Source organism: Harmonia axyridis, chromosome 6 (genome assembly GCF_914767665.1).
Source record: "Harmonia axyridis chromosome 6, icHarAxyr1.1, whole genome shotgun sequence".
In the NCBI taxonomy this organism is placed as follows: domain Eukaryota; kingdom Metazoa; phylum Arthropoda; class Insecta; order Coleoptera; family Coccinellidae; genus Harmonia; species Harmonia axyridis.
The window spans coordinates 35,395,129-35,422,457 of record NC_059506.1 but is presented as its reverse complement, the minus strand read 5'-3'; the positions used below and the strand labels follow the sequence as shown (position 1 = coordinate 35,422,457).

The window sequence follows — 27,329 nt, the reverse complement described above, 5'->3', positions numbered from 1 at the left end:
AATTGACGTTTGTGTATTCTGTGTTCACCCATTTCGATCCAGATCTTCTATGGTCTATGTCAGAATTTCCTGAAAATGTTGTACCTCCTCTATAGTCTCATTTTTGATAGTTATTCTGCCCTTCGGGACAAAGACATAACCAAGAAATCAATGATCATAGAAATTTTTTCACAGAATACGGAAACTAAATTACATACTCGTAACCAATTTAAACAATAAATGAAGAAAATATAGGACAGTTCATTCACGTCCAGTTCTCTGACGAAATATTCCATCAAAAATAATTGAATTATCGTCGTCTCACATAACAAAATCTCCTCGATGATTTGTCAGTTGGTCAACCATAGAAATAATAGCGAAACATGCCTCCTTCTTCCTATGTTGACACAAATCAACGTAAAAAGAAACAATTATATAAGACGTGTTGTAATCGAAATGGTAGAAATGAAAATTGCTGAAACTAACACCGGTTTACCTAGATTCCTAATCGTAAAGTATTCAGACCAATAAAAAACGGAATAAAAATGAATTTATTCACATATCTGATGACTAGAGACTAGTCTGTGAGAGATGACCCTAGATATTATCCCAGGTCAGTTTAGATTTATTTCGGTTTGGCTTCAAACCGTAAAAACGAATCTTGTTTACCCGGATTAAGTTTGTGGATTCGATTCTGAATTTCGTCATTATAAATGGAAATTTCTAGATGTTGGAAACAGAGAATTTATGCAAAGCATTCGTTATTGGATTATATTAGATGTGATATTTGATTTGGAGAGAGTCTCATTTTGTCGGAAAGAATGAGAGTTGGAGGTTGAAATAGATTATGTTCGTCCGTCCGCTGTGTACATGACAACTCTCGAAAGGAATGTACTAAATATTTGAAATTTTTAAGGTAGGTTCAGAGTAGGAACAAATAGGTTAGGTGCATTAATGGGTTAAATCTGCTCATTGGTTCTGCAGTTGTACTCATATAAAATTCCATAGTTTCCCCAATAATTGAAAAAATACCCAGCTGATTGAACTGAACTTCGAAAATAAGTTGTAAAATAGGGGAACGAATAGCATTCTTTTATTATCTTGATATGCTTTTCTTTTCATAAAGGAAATTGGGCCAAAGAATTGATAAATGCAAATAATTCTATGTTAGTAAGTCACAGGAAATTTAGAATTCAGATTTGTATGCAGAAGACTGAATTAAGTCTACTTATCGAAGCAAAATTTTGAACAAAGAAAAAACAAATACAAATCTGACTTGACTCTAGTGTTTTTTTCAGTTTTAATTTTTTTTTCTATCTATCAGGTAACTTTTTAACTTCATCAACGACTATGATTTTGGTTTAACTTCTATGATTTCCGTTTTAACCAATTTCCATTAGACGGCTCAGAATAATTAACTAATAAAAACAACAAAATGTTGTCTTCCTCAAAATTAACCATAAGTACAAGTTTGAGATTAAGAGATTAAAGGTCATACATCTAGAGACTTCACGAGAGTAGTAATAACAGAAGAAAGCGTCTGATTGATGTTTATTTTACGTTTTAATGATTCTATTTTCTTGGCATGACTCGAACAGAGAGGCGTATAAAAATGTTGACCGATTAGAAATCTGAATACACGGAGATTTAACATGGTTTTCATTTTCTGAAGTTATCTCGATGGAATCTGGAATTGTCGAAGTGTTGAGGCGATGTTTTAACCAGTTGAAGAATCGCAAGTTGGACAATAGCATTGTTCTATGTTGAAGATGAGAAATTCTATTCTGGGATCGTCCATTTGTAATGGCAAATGCTGGTATATGTCAAGGTAGGACTTTTCTCTCTATCTTCATTGCTTCGACAAAGGTGAATTGCCAAGTAAATTAATTTTATCAAGGGAAATTGATGGTAATTCGGTTTTCCCGGAAGAAGTTTGTGATTGATGAACTATTAAAAATAATCGATATCTAGAATATTGTTTCCTGTTTGTTTCTATAAGGATCTGGGACGTATTATGCTCATTATTCACAGTGATAAAACTTTGAATTGGATAGCAATGAATTCGATCAGTGAATTCAGTTGAAGTTGAAGGAAATACTACTCTGAAAATTGTACATCTAATCTTTACGAAAACGAATAAAATTCTCGAAAATTCGTAGATCTAAAACTATCGAAGTTTTGTTTTTATTAGTGTTGTATAGGGTTTTCCAATAACGATGATACAATTTAAAAATGAGCAAAACAATGAGTCCCATAGAGTAATGAAGATAGATAGAGGGAGTATACGCAATTTTTACATGTTCCCAACATGGTTAGATTACGTTGTCGGATTGTGATATATTTTCAAATCCACAATTTTACTATTTCGTTATGAATGTATATTACATTGAATGAAATATTTGAGTGATTCCCGATTAAATATGCACATTTGAATATTTGGAATCCGATATTTTTCCTAATTGTCGAATTTATAAAGAGCAGAATATTTATTATTTTCTGTATCTACCTGCTGAAATCCAAGGTTTGGCAACTTTTGCTCTCCAAGTGTCATCGGTTGTTTCACGTCGTTTGGCGCGCTTGAAGTTTGTTTTCTGAGTTTCTGATCTATTTAGGTATTTATTTCAATATATTTCGAGTTGATACGAAACGTTGATTCATTATGGGACATAAGAAGTGCGTTCTTTGAGGAGAAACTCGCGAATTGAGTGAAATATCGTAGCATTGATATGTTTTCATTTCCGCGCGCCTCATGTCAAATTTGATAGTTCATGTTGGGGACAAAATTTGCTTACTGAAAATGACATATGCTCCCTCTATCTATGTTTATTACTCTGAGGTGAGACCCAATTTTTTTTTAAATTTTAATCGGGTGTATCCAAAAATGTAACTCCTTCATGAATATGTAGCGTCCTATTCCACTAAATCCTCATAGAAATCATGACAGTTCAATTGAGGTTAAGGATGAAGAGGAGCTCATAGAATTCCATCAGTTCTTCTTGCATTTAATTGGCAGGCAATCCAAAACAACAATTCAGCAAAACCCATACAATATATATCCGATAAGTAATCGTGTAGTAGGTGTAAGTTTAACTTATCGACTTGGAGAAAGTCAAACACCTACCTAGAAAATTTAGAAATTGTTTTATCTGAGAGTAAGAGGCCGATAATGTTCACTTTGCAATTCAATTAACCTTATTGAAGTCCTGATTATTCACCGATTATTGCCTCTCGATTTTTCACGTGTTTACCTCAACCCAACAAGTCGTAATAAATCATTAGAATATTCAACTGTTTCGTATTTATAATAATTGAGAGACTATCGTGAAAAAAACTCATTGACCAGAAACAGAAATGGAAAGTTGTACGAACAAAAATGCACTTTTACTTTACGTTGGTTTTTTTCGATTTCCTTTCCACTGCTGGTAAATCATTGATATTATTTGGTTATGTAATATTCTTCACAAAACACAGAGTTTCTGACTTCCTTTTCGATGTTCAATCTGTCAGCTCTATAGAACTACCGACTAGTGAATCTATTGGTCAATAGATCTACCAGCTCTGTGGATTTGCTGCCTATAAGGAAAATAGGTCGAATGGTTTTTTCTGCTTGTTCTATTTTACACTTAAAAAAATATTCAATGACAATTATAGTGGGATAGGTGACTTTTTGCGTTGTAGTATTTCCATTTCGATTAAAGGATGATTCAGACGAGAAAGTAATAGCCTTGAGGCAGATTATCAACGATAACTTGTTACAATTCTGTTTATAAGTTTCGACAAAGGTCGTCGACACTGCTTCGTCAACATATATGGATCGTAATAAGACTTTAAAAGAGGAGAAGGTGGTATCATTTAACGCAACGTCTCAGTAAACTGAGCTTGAAACCTGTTGCAAGACTCTGGGATCTGAGAAAGGCCTGAAGGGTGCATTCCAATAGGTTCTTAAAGTTTGATCTCGGGTTGAGATATAAAACATATTAAACAATAAAGGATTGGATTGTTAAAAACTTTTCATAACAAAAAAAAATTGTAACCTGTCAGGAGTGTCAGGTAAATGTTATATCACGAAGTTCATACATTCAATAACAATTCAAGAATTGCAGAAATTGAAGAGAGGTGTTCAATTTTATTAATTCTAGGTGAGTTTTTGTTGGGAGAAATGAAATATCATTAATATTATCAGTTGTGAGAATCACATGTGCAGGAAATTTTCGAGCAAACGATAAAATGCTATATATAATATGTGATTATTATCTGATATTTCGATATTTCTTATCTCCAACTTGTCATATTGTATGGTGTAGACAATAGGTAATTTTTATTTCCTTGTGAATGCCACAATGCAAATCTATATGAATCTGAACCATGAAATAATAAATATTTTACAATAACATTCATAATGTTTTCCTTCTTCCTATTAAAATTTCGTTTCTTTTCCTTTCTTTTTTGTACAATTTGAATTCAATTGCTAAACTTTTCTCCTGATTTTGCTTAATTTCCTCGTCCTATACCTAAATAAAATTTGTAACTTCATTCAATACCACTCCTTCAACTTGAAGAGTTCAACAAATCTTTGAACACAGCTTTCTTCGTGATCGAAGAAGGAAAAAGATCATTGACAAAGGAAACAACGCTCAATAATGTTGCAGACTTGGCATTGGATCTGAAGCGGAACAGTAGACACGTTAATTGAAAGAGTCATTCAATAGTAAAAGGTACTGTAGGAAATGGCTTGAAAAAAATAGATTCATTGTTACAGTTTCAAGTCCATGTGACGTTTTATTGTGTATTTCTGGAACAAACTCAACAAAAATCATGAAATTTGGTATATCTCTTTATACTTATGAGCTCTAACTACTGTAAATTGATAAATAAATTGTTCAACACCTTTTTCGTACTTTCTAATTTTTGGGCAACAATTCTATGACGAGAAGTTTGTAAATTTGTTTTCTTGAAAACTTTCCATCCGATCGAAAGAAAATAGCAGTAATACATTTAACGTAGTGCTTAAAGCTTCCAATCAATAATAATATCCTCCCACTATAAATAATATCCTTCTATATAAAAATTCATCTTCATAGACCCTTTATTATAAAGAAAAATAAGAGTTTTCTGTAAATTTCCTTCAAGTTCTGTGTTCATCGTGACTATTTCGATTCATGGAAGCTCAGAGTTTACTATTCTATGAATGAATGAATGAAACGTCACTTTGACATATAACCTCAAAATTGATGAGCATAGATATTCATAGAAGATATTTGAGACGTCAGTTTGACACCTAGACTCAAAGTGCGTGACAATCGTCACAACTGAAACATAGAGTAACTATTCTTCTTTTTCGTCAATGCTCTTATGATTTTTTTTTAGTTCAAATCTCTGTGAGGCTTCCCAGACGACCAGATTCGAGCGAGTCGCCTCGAAAATCTCTAGAATCAGAGCTGGAATCCATCGCGGTTCGCGGTACCTTCAAACGATTACAGCGCACCCAAAACCGAGATATTCCACTGCAGTGTCGTCATCTAGGATCTATCCTCAATCCACGGCTAAGTCGATGACTCAACCACTTTTACTTTTCGCGTAAACAGCCATTATGTTTGCGGAAATGCTGAAAGAAGTCTAAATTAAAGCGTGGAACCATGGAATGATTTCGTGGATAACGTAATCATTATGGGTCGTAACTTTGTCGAATGAATATTCAGCGGTTGTATATGATGTTCTATGGATTGATAGAAGACAACTAATGTCACTAGGTCATCTTGGAACCAGTTCTTTGACGTGTTTCGCTAATTATGGACTGCTGGTTTGAAAAACTGAGAGTTAAAATCACGACCTCGGTCTTTCTTAGCGGATCTTGAGGTCGGATGGATGGATCTGCTGGGAATTGTGACTTTTGGATTTGGTTTCCTGAAGGTTATGTGGGTAGTAGAGTAGAGCGGACAAGGAAGAAGACGAATGGAAGTTCCATAATTCTCTATGATTACCCTCTTCTACTGAAGATGATTACAGATCTCTTCCAAGAAGGATGTCATTACGGACAATAAGTTTTTTGACAGATTTTTCAAATTGTCTTTACAGAGAATATGTTGCAGTCCTCCAATACAATTAGAGGTTGATGATTCTGAAGGAGAAGTCCACTTATACCAGAACCTCAAAACCAGCAACCTCATAACGTAACAGGTCAATTGAAAAGTCCCCAGCTACCATACTAAAACACATTTTTTTGGCAAAATTCGATTTTATTATTCAACATAGTGACCTTCGAGGGCGATACAGCGATTATAGCGATCTTGCAACTTTTCGATACCATTTATGTAGTACGATTTGTCTTTCGCTTCAAAATAAGCCTCGGCGATTATTTGAGGTCTGAGAGCAGGAAAAAGTCGCTGGGGGCCAGATCTGGCGAATACGGTGGATGCAAAAGCAATCCGAAGCCTAATTCATGCAATTTTGCCATTGTTTTCATTGATTTGTGACACGGCGCATTGTCTTGATGAAACAGCACCTTTTTTTCTTCAAATGGGGCCGTTTTTTAACGATTTTATCCTTCAAACGATCCAATAACGCTATATAATAATCGCTGTTGATCGTCTGGCCCTTTTGGAGGTAATCAATGAATATTATACCTTGCGCATCCCAAAATACTGATGCCATAATTTTGCCTGCTGATTGTTGTGTTTTTCCTCGCTTTAGATTCGGTTCATCGTGTGCAGTCCACTCAGCTGACTGTCGATTGGACTCCGGAGTGAAATGATGAAGCCATGTTTCATCCATTGTCACATATCGATGCAAAAATTCAGGTTTATTACACTTAAACAGTTTCAAACACCCAGAATCTTAACACGTTGTTGCTTTTGATCGATTGTGAGCTCGCGCGGCACCCATTTTGTACACAGCTTTCTCATGTAAAAATATTGGTTAATGATATAATGTACACATTGAGATGTTATCTTCACAATGTCTGCTATCTCGATCAACTGCACTTTACGGTCATTCCAAATTAATTTGTGAACTTTTTTGATTTTTTCGTCGGTGGCCAGACTTTTTTGGCCGTCCACTGCGTTCGCTGTCTCCGGTGTTTATTTCACCACGTTTAAACTTAGCATACCTATCAATGATGGTTGATTTTCCTGGTGCAGACCCCGGAAACTCTTCATCAAGCCAAGATTTTGCTTCAAGTTCCAGAATGTAATATTTTATCAGCACACGAAGTTCTTTTTTCCATCTTTTTTCAAATAACAAAAGTAGCTACACTTACAACGCAATATCTCACAAACTAATGGTAGGACTGCTGTCAAATTTTGACACGTATCGTTTGAAATTTGTTACTAACTAAAAATCATATGGATTTAGCACCGCCATCTATGCATCAGACCGGGAACTTTTCAATTGGCCTAATATTCGCTGCAAAGAGTATTTGAATAATCCGTCAAATAGCTCATTGTCTGGGATGTCATCCTTCTTGGCAGAGATTTGTAATCTTTGGTAGAAGGGGGTTATCATAGAGGACTGTGGAACTTCCATTTTTCTTCTTCTTTTTCTACCCTACTACCCACATAATCTCCACGAAACCAAATTATTAGAAACAATTTTCCGTAAGACGTTTCCTTTTCGAGAGTATCGACTAATTCAACTTGAAAAAAATCACCAAGTATTTCTATAATTCTTCAAGGCTGTTTCTTAAAAAAAACCACAAACCATAGATTCTATACTAAACGTCATTCAATAAAATGCTAACTTTTTACAGTAATCCAATCGCATAAATCCGATGTTGGTTCTACCGTAATATCGTAATAATACCGTTTTAGAATCAGCCATAGATCATTCCACAAATTGTATCTGAGTCGCGTTCCGATTGAAATTGCAGACAGAAATATTGGAGATGATTAGCGGCGCGAATAGAAGAAAATGCTATTTTGGGAGATGAATTAACTTTGTGTGCCGACTGTTTCTCATCGGCGTTATGTCATCGAACGTCAATGTTTAGTCATGTTGTTTGTTTACAAAGCGGAAGACTTTAACGTCTGACGTTGGTCCTCCGCATTTCGTTTATCCGATACGATATTGTTGGGTTTGGTTGATGTTTAAGTTGATTGATGTTGGTATTTATTTATGTTTGGTTGAGGTATCGGCAATTTGGGTCGTTGGCCAATAATCGACGTTATATTAGGTTAATTACATGTACAGGGTGTCCCGAGAATTCGATACTCACTGAAAGCATCTCGAGAACTATTAGACTTAGAGAAAAAAACTTCGAGGAACCCCGATCTCTTTTTTTCGAAATAATAAGATTTCAGAAGGCTGATCATAGATATCTTTATTTGTTCTCGAGTTACAGGTGGTTAGTTAGGCAAACTTTAATCCAAAAAGTACATTTTAAGAGTTATCGAAGAAGAACTTGAAATCAGGAAACACCGCAATTTCTAATTGAGTAAAATACTTTGTGATTTTTGTAAAACACAAAGAAATTAAAATTCTGAACCATAGAGTAATAAACATAGATAGAGCAAGTATACCCAATTTTACATGTCCCCAACATGGTTAGATTACGTTGTCGGATTGTGATATATGTATTTTCAAATCCACAATTTTACTATATCGTTATGAATGTATATTATTTTGATAGAAATATATTTATTTGAGAGATTCCCAATTAAATATGCAAATTTGAATATTTGGAATCCGATATTTTTCCGAATTATCGAATAAGCACAATATTTATTATTTTCTGTATCTACCTGCTGAAATCCAAGGTGAAAACTTTTGCTCTCCTAGTGTCATCGGTTGTTTCACGTCGTTTGGCGCGCTTGAAGTTGGTTTTCTGAATTTCTGATATATTTAGGTATTCATTTCAATATATTTTGAGTTATTGTGAAACGTTGATTCACTATGGGACATAAGAAGTGCGTTCTTTGTGGATAAACTCGCGAATTGAGTGAAATATCGTATCACTGAAATGTTTCCATTTCCGCGCGCTTCATGTCAAATTTGACAATTCATGTTGGGGACAAAATTTGCTTACTGAAAAGGACATATCGTCGGCTAAGAGTGTAAATCTGCTATGTCCATAATGAACAATTTTACAGGAGATCAAAAAAACCGTACAGTACAGTGTTATAATAATAATAATAAGAGAGTTTATTCATGAAAATACATTCAATAAACTCTATTGAATGTATTTTCATGAATAAACTCTCTTATCATTATTATTATAACACTGTACTGTACGGTTTTTTTGGTCTCATGTAAAATTGTTCATTATGGACATAGCAGATTCACACTCTTAGCCGACGATATGCTCCCTCTATCTATGTTTATTACTCTGAGTTCTGAACTAAAACTAAATCTGACACGTCGGTTTTATATTATTATTATAATAATTAAATTTATCGGTAAATTTGTTGGAAATTTAACAATGATTCAGTTTGGAAAGTTTCAATCATTCTCTTGACTAAATTACAGCTTTCAAAGGCTCTCAAATTTACAGAGGGTTAAAAAATCCATTATTCAATTAAACTTTACGGTCACCAAGTATTTAATCGAGAAAATGAGTCTGCTTCATCTGCTGTCAGCAATTCATCATCCCAGTTGTGGTAATTCGAGATAATGAGTAAAACTGACAGAAACCGCTTATATCAACAGTAAAAAACCCATAATCTTTCGATTTACCTCGATTGATCGAGCGAAAAACATAAATCTAGCAAACGAAGGTGAAAAAGAACTGAAAAAATCTTTTATGCGGTCACCTGAGAAAGTTCCTTCATTTCTGTCGATGGCAAAAACGAGCGAATTCCCTTATTAGAGCAGAGATGAAATTGAAATCGAGCTGAAACATGAGGTTCAGACGTTGTTTCGCCTTTTACAGAATTGCCAAGCCAGACCAGTTGGTTTCTACCAGTCTGTTGAATTTATTTGGGTGTTAAATAGCAGGTTCAGCACCGTGTTTGAAATTTAATAGCTGTTGACTCATCTTTTATGGGGTCTATCGGTTTTTCTACCTTGCTGAGTTGACGTGTTCTTTAGTACGCGATCAGGTGATGATTGTTGAAAACTGAAAGTTATCGAAATTTGAGAGCTCTAGGCGTTGGGAATTTGCAGATTGGGGAAATATTGTGCGTTTCAGAATTTTTAATGAATTTGCCTGCAAGTTCAGAGAATGAAATCGAATGAATTTTCATTAAATCACTTGAATAATACTCATTGCTACAGAATCGAAGATTCTTAATTAGAATTTGGTCAGAAAATTTCCATTATACAGGGTGATAAACCTGGATGGCCCATGAGACGTTTATGGAAAACTAATCATGTAAAGATCTGAAATATTTATTTATTTATCTCTACAACTTCCACTTATACCGGAAACAGACTACTACTCACAATCGATCAAAAGCAACAACGTGTTAATGATTCTGAGCAGTGCTTGAAGCTGTTTAAGTGTAATAAACCTGAATTTTTGCGTCGATATGTGATAATGGATGAAACATGGCTCCATCATTTTACTCCGGAATCCAATCGACAGTCAGCTGAGTGAACTGCACACGATGAACCGAATTCAAAGCGAGGAAAACACAACAGTCAGCTGGCAAGGTTATCGCATCAGTATTCTGAGATGCGCAAGGTATAATATTCATTGATTACCTCCAAGGGCCAGCGATTATTATGTAGCGTTATTGGATCGTTTAAAGAATGAAATCGTTAAAAAACGGCCCCATTTTAAGAAAAAAATGTGCTGTTTCATCAAGACAATACGCCGTGTCACAAATAAATGAAAACAATGGCAAAATTGCATGAATTGGGCTTCGAATGGCTTCTGCATCCATTGTATTCGCCAGATCTGGCCCCCAGCGATTTTTTCCTATTCTCAGACCTCAAAAGAATGCTCGCTGGAAAGAAATTCAGCGCCAATGAAGAAGTAATCGCTGAAACTGAGGCTTATTTTGTAGCGAAAGACGAATCGTAGGTACAACAAAAATTTTATCGAAAAGTTGTAAGATCGCTAGAATCGCTGTATCGCCCTCGAAGGCAACTATGTTGACTTGAATAATAAAATCGAATTTTGCCAAAAAAATGTGTTTTACTGTGGTAGACCGGGGACTTTTGAATTGGCCTGTTAATAAATGTAAATATCGCACAGAGTTGCCTTTATAACCATTTAAAATTGTATCATTCCTATTGGAAAATCCTTCATTTCCACATACCTAACTAAATCTAAATAACTAGACAAAAAATTCGCGTACATTTTATTACCATAACAAATGCATGAGACTTTCAGTGGTCGTATATCTACAGATGTATCGCAATTCAAAATTCCCGCTTAACCTCATTTACTTTGTCTATCGCCACTAACAGCCAACAAAAGAATTTAATTACACCAAAAAGTCCATCTGTTTGTAACCATCTGTCGTCCACGATCTCCAAACAGATACGGTTAGTTTCACACTGAACAATCGAAACGTTGAACCAGCGAGTGAATATTAAGGTTTACTAGATGCACTAAGTCATTAACCACGTAAATACACAGTTTACATTTTTCCCTCTAGAAAAAACTACGTTCAGAATTGCTAAACGACCACAGAAAGAAAGGTTGCGGAGACTTCAACTAGGAAGAAGAAGAATGAACTTAAGCTAATTTGAATTCTATGCGCAATTCGAGTGGAATAAGAGTGCTATGCGACAATTTGATCTTGGGACGACGAGTTCTTGATATTTTTGTTAGGTTAGCAACTGGGTCAAGTTCGTTTAAATACCGTTTGTCCTATATGGTATTGGTAATTATTCATGATGGTTGTATGGTACTGGAATATGAAAGTACCTATGTACATACTTGAGAGAGTAGGGTGAAGTGATTGTAGGCATATATTAAGAGTAGGTAGAGAAATCTTGAAGATAACTATGGATGATTGCCTGGGAAATTCGAGATATTTCGAGTAGGTTCATTCAAGCATTTTTTGTATAGGAAATAAAAAAAATTGTAATTCTGAATCTGTATAGGTTGTCCCGAATTCGATGTTTACTGAAAGCAACTAGAGAAGTATAATACTTCAAATAAAATCTTCAAGGACCCCATGACTCTTTTTTCGAAATAATTAGATACCAGAAAGCAGATCATTTTGATGCATTCTCGAGTTACAGAGAATTTCTGAAAAATGTTTCAAATACTCTAATATATCTTGGTTTCTGTTCTAGATATTCGAAAAACTCTAGAACGTAGATTTTTTCTCTAAGTCCTGTATATACAGGGTGATTCACCGCGATGGCCTATTATTAGACGTTTATGGAAAACTAATCATAATTTTGTGCTGAAAATTTGCATGTTGGGGTTTCAGACAATGATTTTTCTCCCTAAACTATTTTCAGGTCTCTACAACTTTCGGTTATACCGGAAACAGACCACTACTTCCTTATTTAAAATGGCACACCCAGTATATTATTGCATAATTAGCTTTTTTCATGGCAATTTCAGCAATGAACTCAACGGTTCATAACATAGCATAACATAACTTTTGAAGTATTCATTTTAGGTATAGGGAATGTTAAAAAAACCTTCTCTCTTTTTATACGCAGAATTGACTGAAATAATAAAAAATATAGGTTCTAATTTGAAATTCTTGAGTTTTGATGAATTTGAGTTGTCCAACTTCACCCTGTACATTTTTGGTACAAACCACAAACAGTGATATAATAGTACGTATTTACAGAATCGAAAATGAAAGAGGTTTTTTCGAAAAAACTTTTTCTGCAGAAATATTAAAAAAAAATGTGAGTCCTCGTTGCCACTATTTTATTCATGAGAATCCCTTTAACTCATGAACCGTTGAGTTTATACCAAGGTATGGCATATTACTGAAATTTTCATCGAAAAAGCTAACTAATGATGCAATGATATACTGGGTGTGCCTTTAGAAATAAGGAAGTAGTAGAGATCTGAAAATATTCTAGGGAAAAAGATCATTGCCTCAAACCCCAAATTATGATGCTACCAGTGAGCATCGGATTTGGGACACCCTGTACATATTTCATGTGCTCCGTTATACAACAGAATTCATTAATTCAATTCGAAAACCCTCCTGTATACGATTAAGCTGTCTTACTACAATTATCTTCGCATTCCTCAATCTGGATCAGCATACGAGTAATTTTTTTTTGCTCAATTGAAAGAATATCGAATTACATACTTCATAACGATGATTCAATATACTGGCATCTCTCATGCACTCCATATACTCTTGTTGATTATATAAGAAACTTGGAATTGGAGATGATGCAATCTGACATTATTGTTTTCATTGGGAAAAGTTCTCAAGAAATTCATTAAAGAATGTATCTTCGTAACATCATCTTATCGAATTGTAAGCTACAAGAGAAACAAGCATTGTTCTTGGTGAATGAATATCCTGAATTTCAGAGGTCTAAATTTAATTTTATTGGTCGCAATACTGATTCTGAAAAAGCTATACCAACTTGTGATCAATAAGAGAGCTTAATTATTTGCTCTTTTATCCAAGTATTTATGCATGCTGTAATTTTAGTTATATCATCATTAATTATTATTATTATTATATTATATTATTTTCCTTTTTTTTGGAGGGGTTTTCTGATAAAAATGATGCAATTGCAAATGGTTATAATTTGCATTGTTTTTTGACATTTCTTATGTCATTTGTGTTTAGTAGGTTATAATCAGTCAATAATGGAAAGATATACTCTTAGAAAACGTTCAGAAATTTATTAATTCATGAAATCTCTCAAATTTCTCTCAGTATTCACAAATGATTCCGATAAAACAATTTTACAATTTCTAAACCTTGTTGAAGTGTGTATCTTTTCATGATTAAAGAGCCTCACTAAATGAACATAAATGACATAGAAATGTCAAAAAATAATAGCAAGTGATGCTATTAGAACCATTTAAAATTGGATTTTTTTTTAAAACCTTGAGAAATAATATTCCTACACTGTTGAATAGCTTATTTTGAGATTAAATGCCAAAATGACGTTTCTTTCATTGGCGAGATATTTATTCAATAATTGGACACAAAACTTCAATGAAATCCAAAAAAAAAATATCTAGGTAAATGAGCTCTAAGACGAATCTTATTCAACTTTTTTAAAAACGATTTTTTCTAATCTTCTTGTGGGACGTTTCTCAGCCTTCGTGTCATTTATTTACACGTTTCTAAGAAAGAGTACTCGAAACCAATTGTTAAATCCTTATCTACTACGAGTTTTATGTGGATTACAGATCTCAAGTAATCCTGGAGTTAGTCACAATAATGTCAGTCACTGTTTAAAGCTTCACTCCTAGAATGGATGATCTCACTCACTACAATATTTCGTGTGTTTGTTCATTGTTAGCATTGCTAGTGAATTCCATCCGAGATAAGAATGTGTGTTCTATTGAAATTACAAAAAGTGGAATTACTCAATTCACACAATCACAATAATAGGTGTTGTAAATATTGATTTTAACGATGAAATATGTTGAAATACTAATGAGTAGGAGGAAATCTCTACAGAACGTATTGTCTCTAGTTTTAGAATCAGTATAATTATGTAATATATTTGAAATATATGTATTTTTTACACTGTTTCTTTTATCAATGCAGAAGTATTGAAGATTGCTATGAGTCAGAAAAGAAATCACAAGATTTCATTTGTAGATTTATTCTTTCGACAGCTATGCGAATATTCAAAACGAATTTCAAGTTAGGGATAAGAATAACAAAAGAACACGATGAAATTATTTTTCTACACTGTGTCCGTAATATATGGAGCAAATTCATTTTCCGAAAACTTAACAACACATCAATATGAAATTGAAAACATACACTGTGTCCGTAAAGTATGGAACAAATTCATTTTTAGCTCAACGAACCATTTTAAGAAATAATTTTTTATTTTAATTTAACGTATTTTGAAATAATAATCTAATATACAGGGTGAATTACTTTGGAGTAGTGACGTCACCGCCTTTTTTTTTAAATGGAACATCCCCATTTTGTCTCAATTTTCCGATTACTCTAGTTGAGCTGATTCTAAAAATGTATCACATGTTGATTCTAATTGGTACAGCGTGGATAAAAATACAATAGTTTTGTGTGTGCTCATAAAGTAACGCGTAACATTCTTCATTAGTTAAATTCACAATATTATCAAAAATACTTATTGTCTAGCGGCAATTGGTTTGAGTGTTACACCCTGTAGTTTGTTACATTTTTCAATTAATCAAAATTAGCTGTTTCCAAACATGTTTGGTACTTGTGGTCTAGCAGACAGAATATGAAAGAAATTATTTCTTATTATTATACATTTTTATTAATCTAAAAATGTAACAAACTACAGGGTGTTACATTCAAACCAATTGCCGCTAGACAATAAGTATTTTTGATAATATTGTTAATTTAACTAATAAAGAATGTTACGCGTTACTTTCGGAGCACACACAAAACTATTGTATTTTTGTCCACCCTGTACCAATTGGAATCAACATGTGATACATTTTTGGAATCAGCTCAGCTAGAGTAATCGGAAAATTGAGACAAAATGGGAGTGTTCCATTTAAAGAAAAACTACGGTGACGTCATTACTCGAAAGTAATTCACCCTGTATATTAGATTATTATTTTAAAATACAGTGTTTCAGGATTTTTTCTTAAAATGGTTTGTATAGCTAAAAATGAATTTGTTCCATACTTTACGGACACAGTGTATGTATTTTTAACACTGTCTCCTTCATCAATCCAAAAGTATTGAAGATTGCTATGATTCAGAAAAAAATCCATTTGTTGATTTATTCTTTCGATAGCTATGCGAATATTCAAAACGAATTTCAAGTTAGGGATGAAAACAACATTTGAACACGATGAAATTATCGTTCTTCAATGAAATTTTCGTCTGCTGAAGCTTTACATTATTGTGAATAATCCTACAAAAAAATGAGACGAATAAATGCTTAAAATTCCTACTCTTTCGAATGCTCTGGCTCCCCAATTTTTTTCCACATTTCACCTAACAACTTAAGTGGCTACAATTTGAATGAAAAGTTATCTATATATGATCAAAACTCATTAAATACGAAAACGATCTAGTGACTAACCTAATACCAGCGATAAACTGAAAAAAATTACCTACATACGAGAGAACGACTATATACGTTGAATATTTATGATTTCTGCACCTCTGTAAATAAATTCATGGATGATAATTTAATCACTGAATTCATAGTTGTATGTAGCGCCTAATTCAATTTTTTCAGGGTATTGAACGTAATTAGATACTTCAACAATTACTCACATTAGCATGGTTATATTTTTCGAATTGATTTTGCTTGGGCTTTCAGGTTTATCGCAATTCTTCATTTATAATATATCACTTCATCAATAAACTAACACAAAGTCAAACATAAGGTTTATGCTTGAAAGTGTAATTTATGATGAGCCGATAAAGAAGAAATTAATTTTCTACTCTCAAAAATCTTCTATTGGAGAACATAGAACAGTTTTTGAATTTAAATTTAGCAGGGTTGAAAAACATCATAACTAAAACATAGCGTTAACTCATAATTCTATAGATTAATGTATTTTTCATCTTCAACTATGCTTTTTATCTTTTTTTTCAATATTTTTGATAAAAAACTTCAATCATACACTTTTGAAATTGAGACCTCCACATTAACAATTTTTTTTTAACGGAACTCAAACATTTGAGCTTGTAGCCAACGCTTACATCAAGAACGACATTCATGTATGTATTTTTTCCAACAATTACATTACGAGGTTCAATTCTCCTCACTAGGTCATCCACATCAAAACCTGTTTCTCAGCAAAACTCCATCACACTGCAACCATTACTGTAAATTAATATTTTCTTCCTGTTTTAGTCAAGATTAATTGACAATTTTTTTTGCCGGTATATTAACAATGCAATGCGATGGTAAATTCTCACGTTACATAACCTCCCAAGGCTATTTCAGCCGATAGAAATTACATCTTTCGAAGTTGCAGGTGCAATTTGTAAGTTTTATTCCGAAACCGTTGCTCCAATTTTTTAAATCGCCGGTAATTTCTATGTAGATGACCGTTTTTCTATGTCTTTCACCCTGAAGATAATTGCTTTCTATGGTTCAAGTATAGATTTAATGGTGGCATCATTGATCTGTCACAATCAGACATAAAATTTGTTCTATGTTCTCCCTTTTAATTTCTTTTATTCAATGACAACCCTGGAGCGTGTTCACAAACTGATTAACATTGCAAATTGTTGGTTAAGTGGCTGTAGGGGCCGCACGTGACAGCTGAGAAGTGAAGAGCAGCTGCATTCTGTCAAATCTCCTCATTTACATCTTAGGAGCAACGAGCTTCTTTCCAGATATAACTAGTCATCAGTTCTTTGAACCTTTTCTTGCATTTTCCTGTTTCTCGATCAGATTAGCACGAAGAATAGCACATTTCTCGTGTTGAGCGTATCACAGAACGATAATACTTCTGGAAAATGTGACCTCAACATAGATATGCAAGGTTAGAAAGAAGTGAATCATATTTCAATCCGTTTGTGAGCAGTTCTACTATAAATCTATGTCCTGCAATAAGATACAGCAAATCTGTGATTTGTAGACAAATGTCACACGATTTCAGTGTAAACCAAAGAAAGGCATATCTCCCTTTTATGCAACGAGGAGGTCCAGATATAACCTCTATGACTCAATGAAATTTATGGGCGATTCTTCTTTTTATTTACACGCCCACTGCGTTCTTCAACGAATGTTAGTCATTCGCTAGGATCTATAGGTGTTTATATTGCAGAATGACCTCAAGTGCATTATCCACAAATACTTAGTCTCTTTTTGCTACAATGATGTAATTGTATATTTCGTTTTAGATTCGGAAGGAAACACATAAGTTCGAAATAATTTTTTATTATTGTTATTGCAAGTCGGAAATTAGACTATGGCATCCAAAATATGCATATTTCATACAAATTTTGTGTGTCGACTTCAAGCCAACATTTTTAAAAAACATTTGAAGGAATCGACTTTAATTTAATTTTTTTTTTATACATCTTCAGATGTGTGAATTTATGTTATAACTTTAGTTTTATTGAAAGAAGAAGCTAAAAGCATGACTCTAAAAGACAACTGTTCCAATTTAAGAACAATTATTGTAAACATGTATTGTTATTTCTAAATTCAAACATGTAAGTGTTAACAATTGTAACATGAGACAATTGTTAATAAGAATATTCGACAAACCATTCAAGCGGGACATAATTGTTTCCTTGTATTTTCTTGATAGTATGTATACAGTTATGTATGTCGCACACTTTCATTTTTTAGTTTATTCTAATACAAATCCCCTGAAATTGTCTTCTCTGATATCTTCATAACTAAAATTTTGGATATCACTTCAATCAATTTGTTTCTTCTCCTCTTCTTCACTGAATATTGTGTTATTTCACTCTATTTTTTATTCTTTTCTTATTCTTCAATTCTGCAAGTCGAATATCAAGATCATCAGATAAGATAATCAGAATAATTTTTCATTATCTATGTTACAGTTTTGCTCAGAGAAGGTATTGAGTGAAGTAGTTTGGAAAATGATATGTGAAGTATTCCTATCTTGGTCGTTTGAGCAAAATCTAAAATGATCAAAATGATTGGAATTCGCAGTTTCAGTCTGTCAGGGGTTTCTTTCTAACGAGGTATTTCAAGTGCATCGATTTTCATTTAACCTACGTAAATAAACAGTCTAAAAATAACGTTCGAAAGTAAACTTGCATACTGAGACAAGGGTCATATGCTCTCAACACAATAACACTGCCTGAATTAATAAAAAAACTGCCACTTTCAAGGACGTTGCAATTCTATTCAACTTCGATACCGTATTTCGTCAACATATCTGCAAAGTTGTGGGTAATCCCTGTATCCTCATTGGAAAATTTTTGGGGGCAAGTTCGCTAATCTGGCCGTTTCTGCTGTCACAATCTTTACACATGGAACTCACCCTGATTATCAGCTCAATTTCTGGAACATCTCCGTTCTCCTCGTGTCCATTTTCAACGATATCATCCGACATGTTTTCCAATTTAATAGGTTCACTTGATATAGGCACTTGCAAAACCGCACGACTACAGGACTTGCCACTTCTCTCGCAACTGAAAAGTGGGCTCAAAACTCAATCGAAGCGATATGAAACGTCAAAACGATTGCGAAGTTTTCTTTACAAGCGACATCTGGGGGACAATACGTATAGCTCGCGAATGAGCAATACATTTAGAGGTTTTCTGTAACGCACCGTGTTGGCGCCATCTGTTGGTTTGTAACATAACGATCTATGTATCATTGGTTGCCTTTTAAAACAATAAAAGTTTGGATGGGTCGTAGATTGTCCAAAATAGGATTCTTTTTTCTGGAGATAATTTTACTGAATACTAAGAGGTGGCCTCATATCACATCATTCTACTCTTTGTGAAATTCAAATTTGTTTGAGAATATTTCAATTATGAACTAATTTTCTTGAACAATTTGAAATATTGATTACAGTTATTACTGTATTTAAATCACAAAATATATAATTCAAACCCCTCTGCACTTCTAATCCATTCTTATAGATAAATACAATCCTAATTTGTACCGAATGATGAAAAACCTGCACTAAAAGTACAATTTTCATTTTGACAAAATGGGTGCATTCTATGCAATATATTGCTTTAGAATGGAAAGGGTGTGAACTGTGTAGCATGAAGTGCCATCTTCCGAGAGGAAACTACATTGATCTAAATAGGAAAACCCTTAGACAATAAAAACTATAGGTCAAATAAAAACCCAAATCAAGTGAGGACATTTTACTGAAGATACGACATCAATCACAACACACAAAATCGGTCTCTGGGTCTTCTCAAGGAGAACTATCCAACGATGGACAAGCTTTCAGGTCCTTGAAGCACTTTCCAACATCATGGCTGCATCCACATTTCAGGCAGTTCTCAATCTCGAACATACAACTAGATTTCTTTCCTACAACAAAAAACACATCGTATAAATTTAAGAAACCAACAAAAACTCCAAAAACAAAACCTGGAACATAGTTGAACGCCTCTTGGATGTTTCTAGGCAGCATCTGCATGGGGAAGTATGAGCGCAGATCTGAATCCAAGAACTCCTTCTCAATACTTTCATCTTTAAATCGACTCTCCATTTTGTCCAAGTTTAGATCAGTCAAGGCGTAGTAGTTCTTGTAAGCTGCCTTCGCCTGTTTGGGATCCATTGTCTTCGAAAGTCTGTCGTCCAAGAATTCGTTAAGTTCATGTTCTAACCTGCCTTCGCCGAACTTGGGCAGACAAAGATTGAACTCTCCGGCTCTCACGATCTTAACCTCTTTTTGGGGAGCTTGGTACTTGGTTGGTACTTTTTCGATTTGGGATAGAACCCAGTCTCCGTGAAGAAGTTTCCTAAAAAGTAGAATTCAGCCAGCTAACTTGGCACCGCATAGAAATAGGCAGAGAAAAGCTTAAACACAACATCAAGTAAATTTCAATTGATGGAAAAGATATACAAAGTATATGTTGTGCAGATGAATAATACAAATGGACTACATAACTACAAAGTACAAATTGACAACTAGTCAAGAATTATATTCAATAGGAATTACAACCCAATATATACACCAGAAAAATCGAAAAAACTTTCTTTTTCAAATACAATATAACACCATTGAAGTCCATGGACGTCGAGGGTATATGAAAGAGAAAGTTCTGACTCACCCAAAGGCCACATAATGAGTATCCATCCAAGTGGACTTCTGCAAAGTCACCAGGAACTGTGTGGAGTTGTTCTTGTGCCTCCCTGAGTTGCACATCGATAAGACTCCTCTGTTATCGTGTGATATGGCAAAGTTCTCGCATGGCATCTTTACCTCATCCAGCTTGTGGCCACCGCATTGTATCCAACTCGATTCCACTATTCTTGAGTTAGAAAAAGTATGGTGAGAGGATGTATTTGAAGGAGTAAGGGAGTACCTGTGAATTAGGGTGTTGGAGTAGCCTCCTTTCAACTTCCTGCACCTCTTCAGGAAGAGCCGGCAAGTCTTGGGCACCATATCTTCGAAAAGCTTCAGAAATTGCATAAAGATATGTAATATTATTGAAACGATAGAGGAGCTTGTCTCACATAATAAGATTTCGTTCTACTCACTGTGAAAATCATTGATCCCACAATGGCATCGTCTATAGCAACCATTATATAGACACACCTTCTCTGTAAAGAAAAACCTGAAGAGATTCAAGAACGTTTAGCTATATCTTGCTTACACCATGAGCCATGACATCCATCAAATGTTTCTTTAGGGCTTGTCTCCCCATTTGATGAAAGTTCTTCATGGGAAAAATGTACTTCGTAGAGATGTACTTGCTCAAGGCTGTGTCATCGCCCATGAATTCATCATTGCAGTAGACTGCTACGCCTTTTCTCAACGTCCAAAGGCGGCCTCCTCTTGATCTTCTCTCCTATATTGGGAAATGGCATGTGAATTTGTGGTGATTTATTATTCTATTCAAATAGATATCAATGGAAGTTTTGGTACGAATTCTCTCTATCCTATCTCTGTTTTGATGTGGTATTAGTGATTATTTCTTAGTACAGGTATGTACCCTTCTATCATCTTTAGGAGCTTTGGGTGTATTTTGAATTTCTCTTCCATAAGAAGTTCCTATTATTAGGAGAATATTGTGATAGAACTATACCTTTTCAAACTGAGCAACTCTAGTCTTTGTTATACGAGATTCTTTGAGAAGGACGAGATAAATTATAATGATATTTTTGCTTGAATGTATATCCCTACAAAGTGATATATTATTTCTGACCTCTCGATCATAATTGCCTTCTGTAGGAGACCTCAACCTTTCTGTAGGCTTGGCATGTTGGCATATAAAATTGGAAGATTGAAGGAAGAAACAGCTGAGCAAATGTCCAGAGCTGACTACTGGTTATACCAGTTCTTAATCGTCATGATGTGAGCCAAATATTCTAAAGAAGTCATCAGCTTACCAACCAATAAGACTTAGATAATGCCTTTAGGACTATGTGAGCATAGTATCGGAAGAAAAGACAAGATATAGCCCTAGGTTTTAACTGACCTAGCCAAATACTAATACAACCTAAAGTAATTCCATCTGCACCTGCAGCTTTTTTCAACTCACATTTCTCAAAAACTCGTTCCACTCAACGTTCAGCATAGGTTTGATCAAGGGCTCCAGATATTTCTCAGGGTAGCATCGAAATAAACCTTCAGCGATATATTTGCATTTTTGGAATTCGGCAGTGACCAACAGACCGTAAACATTGAATTTTACACGTTCCACAATCTCTACTTCTGACACGTTCCTCCTCACAGGGGAACTGTCATGTGCTGCCGCCATAAGAAGCGACATCGCGAATCTTGAAATAAGGAAGAACACGGTCCGAAAAACATGAATTTAACATGTGGTGCGGCTAGTTTTTTGACGGTTTAAGTGTCAAGGTTGACAGGTTCTTCTTGTCAGTAATTTGGCCATAGAAAGGGAAACGTATTTCTAATTTTTTGTGTGATTGTTCCATTATTTCGACAAAATGTCTGTAATTTTAGACCATAGACTTATTATTTATCCCAATTTGATATGTTATTGTTTTGTAGAGACTCTACATGCCTGAGAGGTGGCGTTGCTGGATTTGCGTCACTCTCTAGCGAGGCATCGTTGGGTTCATAAGGAATTACCGAATTTGTGCAGAGTCACCTCTCCACGATGGTGCCAGAAGGTGTGTCTTGGGCAGACATCACTGGCTAGCCTAACTGATGAGTTCACCAGCGATCTCAGGAACGTTTTGCCAAAGTTTATGTCTTATATAGTATTTGGTACGTCTATAGTCTTAATCTATTTTATGTTGGATTATCAGACGAATAATTCATTATTCATATTGAAAGAAAAAGCTAGAAGGTTGAGATTTTTGGGGTAATTTTGAATCTAAATGCGTCGGTTGAGTTCGTTAATGGACCAAATGGTTTTGGAGTTATAGCAAGCTAAAATTCGATTCGATCAGAATAAAAATCAGTAATTACTTCTAGAAAACAGTTTATGTGAAATATAGTGAAGATCACTCAACAAGAGAACAAGTCTGTTTAAATTCTGTGTCTAAATAAAAGGCATTCCACAATTGTGGTATATAAACCTGAGAAAATCAGTGACGTTTTATTTTTACATTTCTCTAAGTAAGTCCGTGTCTTAACCAGTAAAAACACATTCTTCATGAAAAATTTGACTTTATTATAATTTGTCAATATAGTCACCTAAAAGACTACAAGGTCTTCACTGTTCCTCTTACTTTCAAATAACTTTTTTATAGAAATATTTGAAGTTTTCGAAATAGGCTTTAACCTCGGCAATCAATTCTTCATTAGAGCAGATCTTGAGATAATCTGGTTGGTCAAGAAGTTGGTAGCGCAATTCGTTCAATTTGATAGTGATTTTCATCAGAAAATGTACCGAAGGTTTTGAATTATTTAGCTACATATCATATTCATCTATTGCAAACCAAATTTCAATAAAATCTGACGAATTCTTTCTGAGGTATAGGAATTTTACAATAAAATTGTTTATTCAATATCCTAATCCTGGCAATCCTCACGTACTGTTACTTAGACATTGGTTTTACTATTTTGTAACTGATTTTCGAACTCGAGTTCAGAGTCAGATAGATAATATTTTCAATAACTGAGAACACAAAACATCATATGAGCATAAATCCACGATCATCGAATGAAGTTTACCAATTTAAGAACAAACTGAGGCAATCATTCCATAAATTTCGAATCAAAATATTCAACCTAATTCCTGCTACTAATTCCCAAATCGAAATCTCACCTCACAAACATAAAATCAAACAAAACCTAACCTCGACATCCACTTACCAAACTCTCAAGAATTCCTCAACCCGATAAGGCCAAAAATTACTCAATAAATCGATCAAAAACATCGTAAAATCGATCCGCCAAGTTCGAATCAACAAACATCTATTTCAAGCAGCATTAGATTCCACGAAAATCACACACGAGCGGATTTACCTCCTCTCATGCTTCCTTGAACTGGACCCTAACCTTTCTCTAGGCATTTCCGACCGTGCAACCCATCGCCAAACTAGCCTTAAGGCTGTCGGTCATGAATTCCACCGTCATTCTCGCTCCCCGAACCCAATTTGAATCCATAATTTTATTCAGACTCGTTGTTGGTGACTAATAAGCACATAATGAAATTATAATTCGTCCAGCTAACGTCCAGCCTTCTTCCGTCGGTATAGATCGTCACGAAGATCGTAATTGTTTCGATCTGATAGGCGATTGTTTTTGTTTTTTCGTATAAGAAGTTGTGATATTCGGTTTTACCCCTCTTGGACTTGAATCATCGACTTCAATGACAATTGTCCGATTGTGAATACCGCTAATTGCTGGCTCAATCGTAATTAGCGACGGGATACCCCATGGGTCATTTCAGGGTTCGATTATATCGCGGGTTGGCACGTTTTTTGTGGCAATGTGTTTTCACAATGTTAATAGCTTTCTTTTGATGGAAGAAAAGGTATATGGTGTTTTTTAATGAGTTTGCTTGTCGTTTTAAAATTGGAATGGATAATGTGAGTAGAATACATGACGCTAGTGGATCCAGCAGATGTTATCTTGCCAGAAATTCGGCCAGTAGGTTCTCAAAGAACTGCACTTATTATTTTTGCATTATTCAACAGATTAATAACAATGCTCATTTTCAGTTGAAATACAACATACACAAAGTCTATCAAACTGACGTCAATCTATATTCGATAACTTTACATTGATTGTTAGCCAAACCTCCACAAATATTAGAAACTTTTTTTTTTCAAGTTTGGTAAAAAACTTGAAAGCCTTCTTGATATTGCATTCTATATGTCATAGAATGTCTATATGTCATCTTGTACTAGGAAACATGGTGAAAAATAATAAAAAACCCAAGCATATAAGTTTTTATCAAAAACATTCAGATCTCATTTATTCGACTCGCCAAAATATAAACATTTCTAAATTACAATCGAAACATCTGATCACATTTGATTTGATATGTATTTCTCCGTCCTTCCTAAAATACACAATAACACATCATTTAAGAACTAGACGAATCATCAACATTTCACAAATTGACATAGTAGGAAAATATAATAAATATCCAAGCAAAAAAGTTGCTAAACAATAATTAATTCTCAGAAAATAAGTACAGAAATTGATCAGTTTCCATATAGTCTAAAAGGACTATATGAAATGGAATGGTCTTAATATAAATAACGATGAATTCTTTCAAAGGAATAACCCATGGCTCTATTCAAGTCCCACGAATATCTTGCAGTAACGTTCTAGTGTCGTTGAATGCATGATGAAGTTGGCACAACGTCCTAACTAGCACAAACAACTCCAATCACAAATTTTCAGTCTGTATTACATTTAAAAAAATAAAGGTATGTACAGATAAAAGTCAACACGGATCACTGTCGATGGTGAATCAGTAGGGTCTCCACACATCAGGCTGCTCCCTCTCACTGTCTTGCAGATTATCGCTAATAGGTGGCGGCACTATGTCTGTCGACACTACAGGTGGTAACTCTATTGCTCTTGGTGTCGATCCAGCCATGATTTCTGTGGTGAAGAACTTGTCGATGTTCTCTGTGCTACCGTGCAGATGGACGTGTATTTGGTTTTGGTTCACGGTGGAGTAGAGGTGGGGGTAGATTGCCACCACTGGAGGGGGTGGAGGGTACTGCTGATTGGAGGTGGGGGGATTGTAGTTGTAATTTTGAGGGTAGGTGGCGTTGGGTGCAACCCAATTGTTGGGACAGTAGGAATTGTCCGAGTATCTGGTGTTTGCAGGCATGATGGCGTCAAGTTCTTGTTTTGGACTGTTGTACATCGGTGTTGGTGATATCATTGGTGATGTTAGGGATGTTGAGATGTATTCGTTGTGAGGTACCTCTGGTAGAACTGAAAAATAAAGATTAGGGGTTAATTTGACAAGTTAATATTGATGCTGGAGGGGTTTGGTCAAAGATTCAATTTTGAAAAGACAGACTTTTACTTCTTCCTATTATAGTAGCAAGATTTTGGCAACTATGCCTGAGGGAACTACTTATCATTTGCTTTTCTTTGACCTGAAAGGAATATCTGCAAGACTGTTCTATTCTGTTGGTGAACTATGACTTTTTCTTTGGAATCTATTTCTATTATTATGTCACTGAACCAAATTATTTTTAGATAGATGGACTCACCTGTTGGTAGATGCCCAGATACTGGGTGAATATCTTGGTGGGTATCATAGTAACCACCCTGACTATATGGTGTATATTGAGGTGGATATTCTGCCCAAGTGTTTGCTAGGTGAGGAGGTGTTCCATTGGATATACTGGAATGATCTGGAAGAAAAAAATTCTATATAAGCTATGCAGAGTGAATGTCCCACATAGGAAGTTCAAAGTTTCTGAAATATCTTCTTGAGGAATCGAAAGAGACGTATCAAATGTACATTATGCCCAAGAGCATAAAGTACTCATAAATGCTGTACGCAAGTGAGCAACAAGATTAAAATAACATACTGGTATGACACAACAAATTCCATATTAAACTTTATAAGTTCCTTGATCTCATGAAGGACGTATAACAGAATTTTCCTACATCCTTATTACAAAATTCCTATCAATACAATGCTTTATCGATATGAGCATTGACTTTTGTGGTGTATAGAAACTTCAATGATTTTTCACACACATTTTCACCACATCAGATTGGAGGCTGATAGTGTGTACAATAAGTGTGGCCACAAAAACCAAGCCAGACTTACCAAGTTGAGGCGTCTGTTTAGACTTGTTGGTTTAGGCCAAGACAGTGGTTTTGTTAATCAACAATTAACACATCGTTTACCATAATAGGAAAAGAAAATTGCTACTCACACACAGCTTAGGTTATCAACGAAATATGTGATATGTTGTGGTGGTCAGTAATTTATTATAAGGTGTGTACAACTTTGCTTCAGCCGTTTTGCAATATATGGCTGAAGCTGTAAGTGGTAGTCGAAATAAATAGATCGTAGATGTCATACAATGAGCTAAGGTAAACATAACGCCATCGAAATATTAGTAGATTTGTGTCTGCATCATGAAGTTATTCTCCATTAAACATGTCAGCTTACGAGTCAAATTCTCGTCATTTGCGGACGGTTATAATTTTTTGCATTAATATGAAGGAATCTGCGGCTGAGGCTCATCGAATGCTCTCAAATTTCTTTGTTAAGGTGGCTATTAGTAATGCTTTTTTATAT

General features: G+C 34.7%; 3 protein-coding genes across 5 annotated transcripts in view; all 3 read right to left on the bottom strand.

Moving 5' to 3' along the window:
- LOC123683164 (chloride intracellular channel exc-4) overlaps positions 1–19,139 on the bottom strand; it is a 29,200-nt gene extending 10,061 nt beyond the window's left edge. The window contains exon 1 of the mRNA XM_045622063.1: positions 18,974–19,139. Coding sequence (XP_045478019.1) covers positions 18,974–19,045 — 72 coding nt within the window. The 5' untranslated portion in view covers positions 19,046–19,139. The remainder of the gene's footprint in view (positions 1–18,973) is intronic.
- A 660-nt stretch (positions 19,140–19,799) lies between these two features.
- Positions 19,800–22,490, bottom strand: LOC123682093 (probable inactive peptidyl-prolyl cis-trans isomerase-like 6). The gene is made up of 7 exons (XM_045620491.1): positions 22,167–22,490; positions 21,279–21,473; positions 21,163–21,225; positions 20,988–21,079; positions 20,733–20,933; positions 20,047–20,420; positions 19,800–19,986 (listed from the first exon to the last, which is right to left on the bottom strand). The coding sequence occupies exons 1-7, from the start codon at positions 22,395–22,397 to the stop codon at positions 19,868–19,870; spliced, it is 1,275 nt and encodes a 424-aa protein (XP_045476447.1). The 5' UTR covers positions 22,398–22,490; the 3' UTR covers positions 19,800–19,867.
- Positions 22,491–24,987: 2,497 nt separating this feature from the next.
- The window catches only part of LOC123682273 (protein lozenge-like), a 59,814-nt gene continuing 57,472 nt past the window's right edge, over positions 24,988–27,329 (bottom strand). For all 3 annotated transcript variants that reach the window (XM_045620821.1, XM_045620820.1, XM_045620819.1), the window contains 2 exons: positions 26,284–26,427; positions 24,988–25,999 (listed from right to left, as the gene is read on the bottom strand). In XM_045620821.1, coding sequence (XP_045476777.1) covers positions 25,524–25,999; positions 26,284–26,427 — 620 coding nt within the window. In that variant the 3' untranslated portion in view covers positions 24,988–25,523. The remainder of the gene's footprint in view (positions 26,000–26,283; positions 26,428–27,329) is intronic.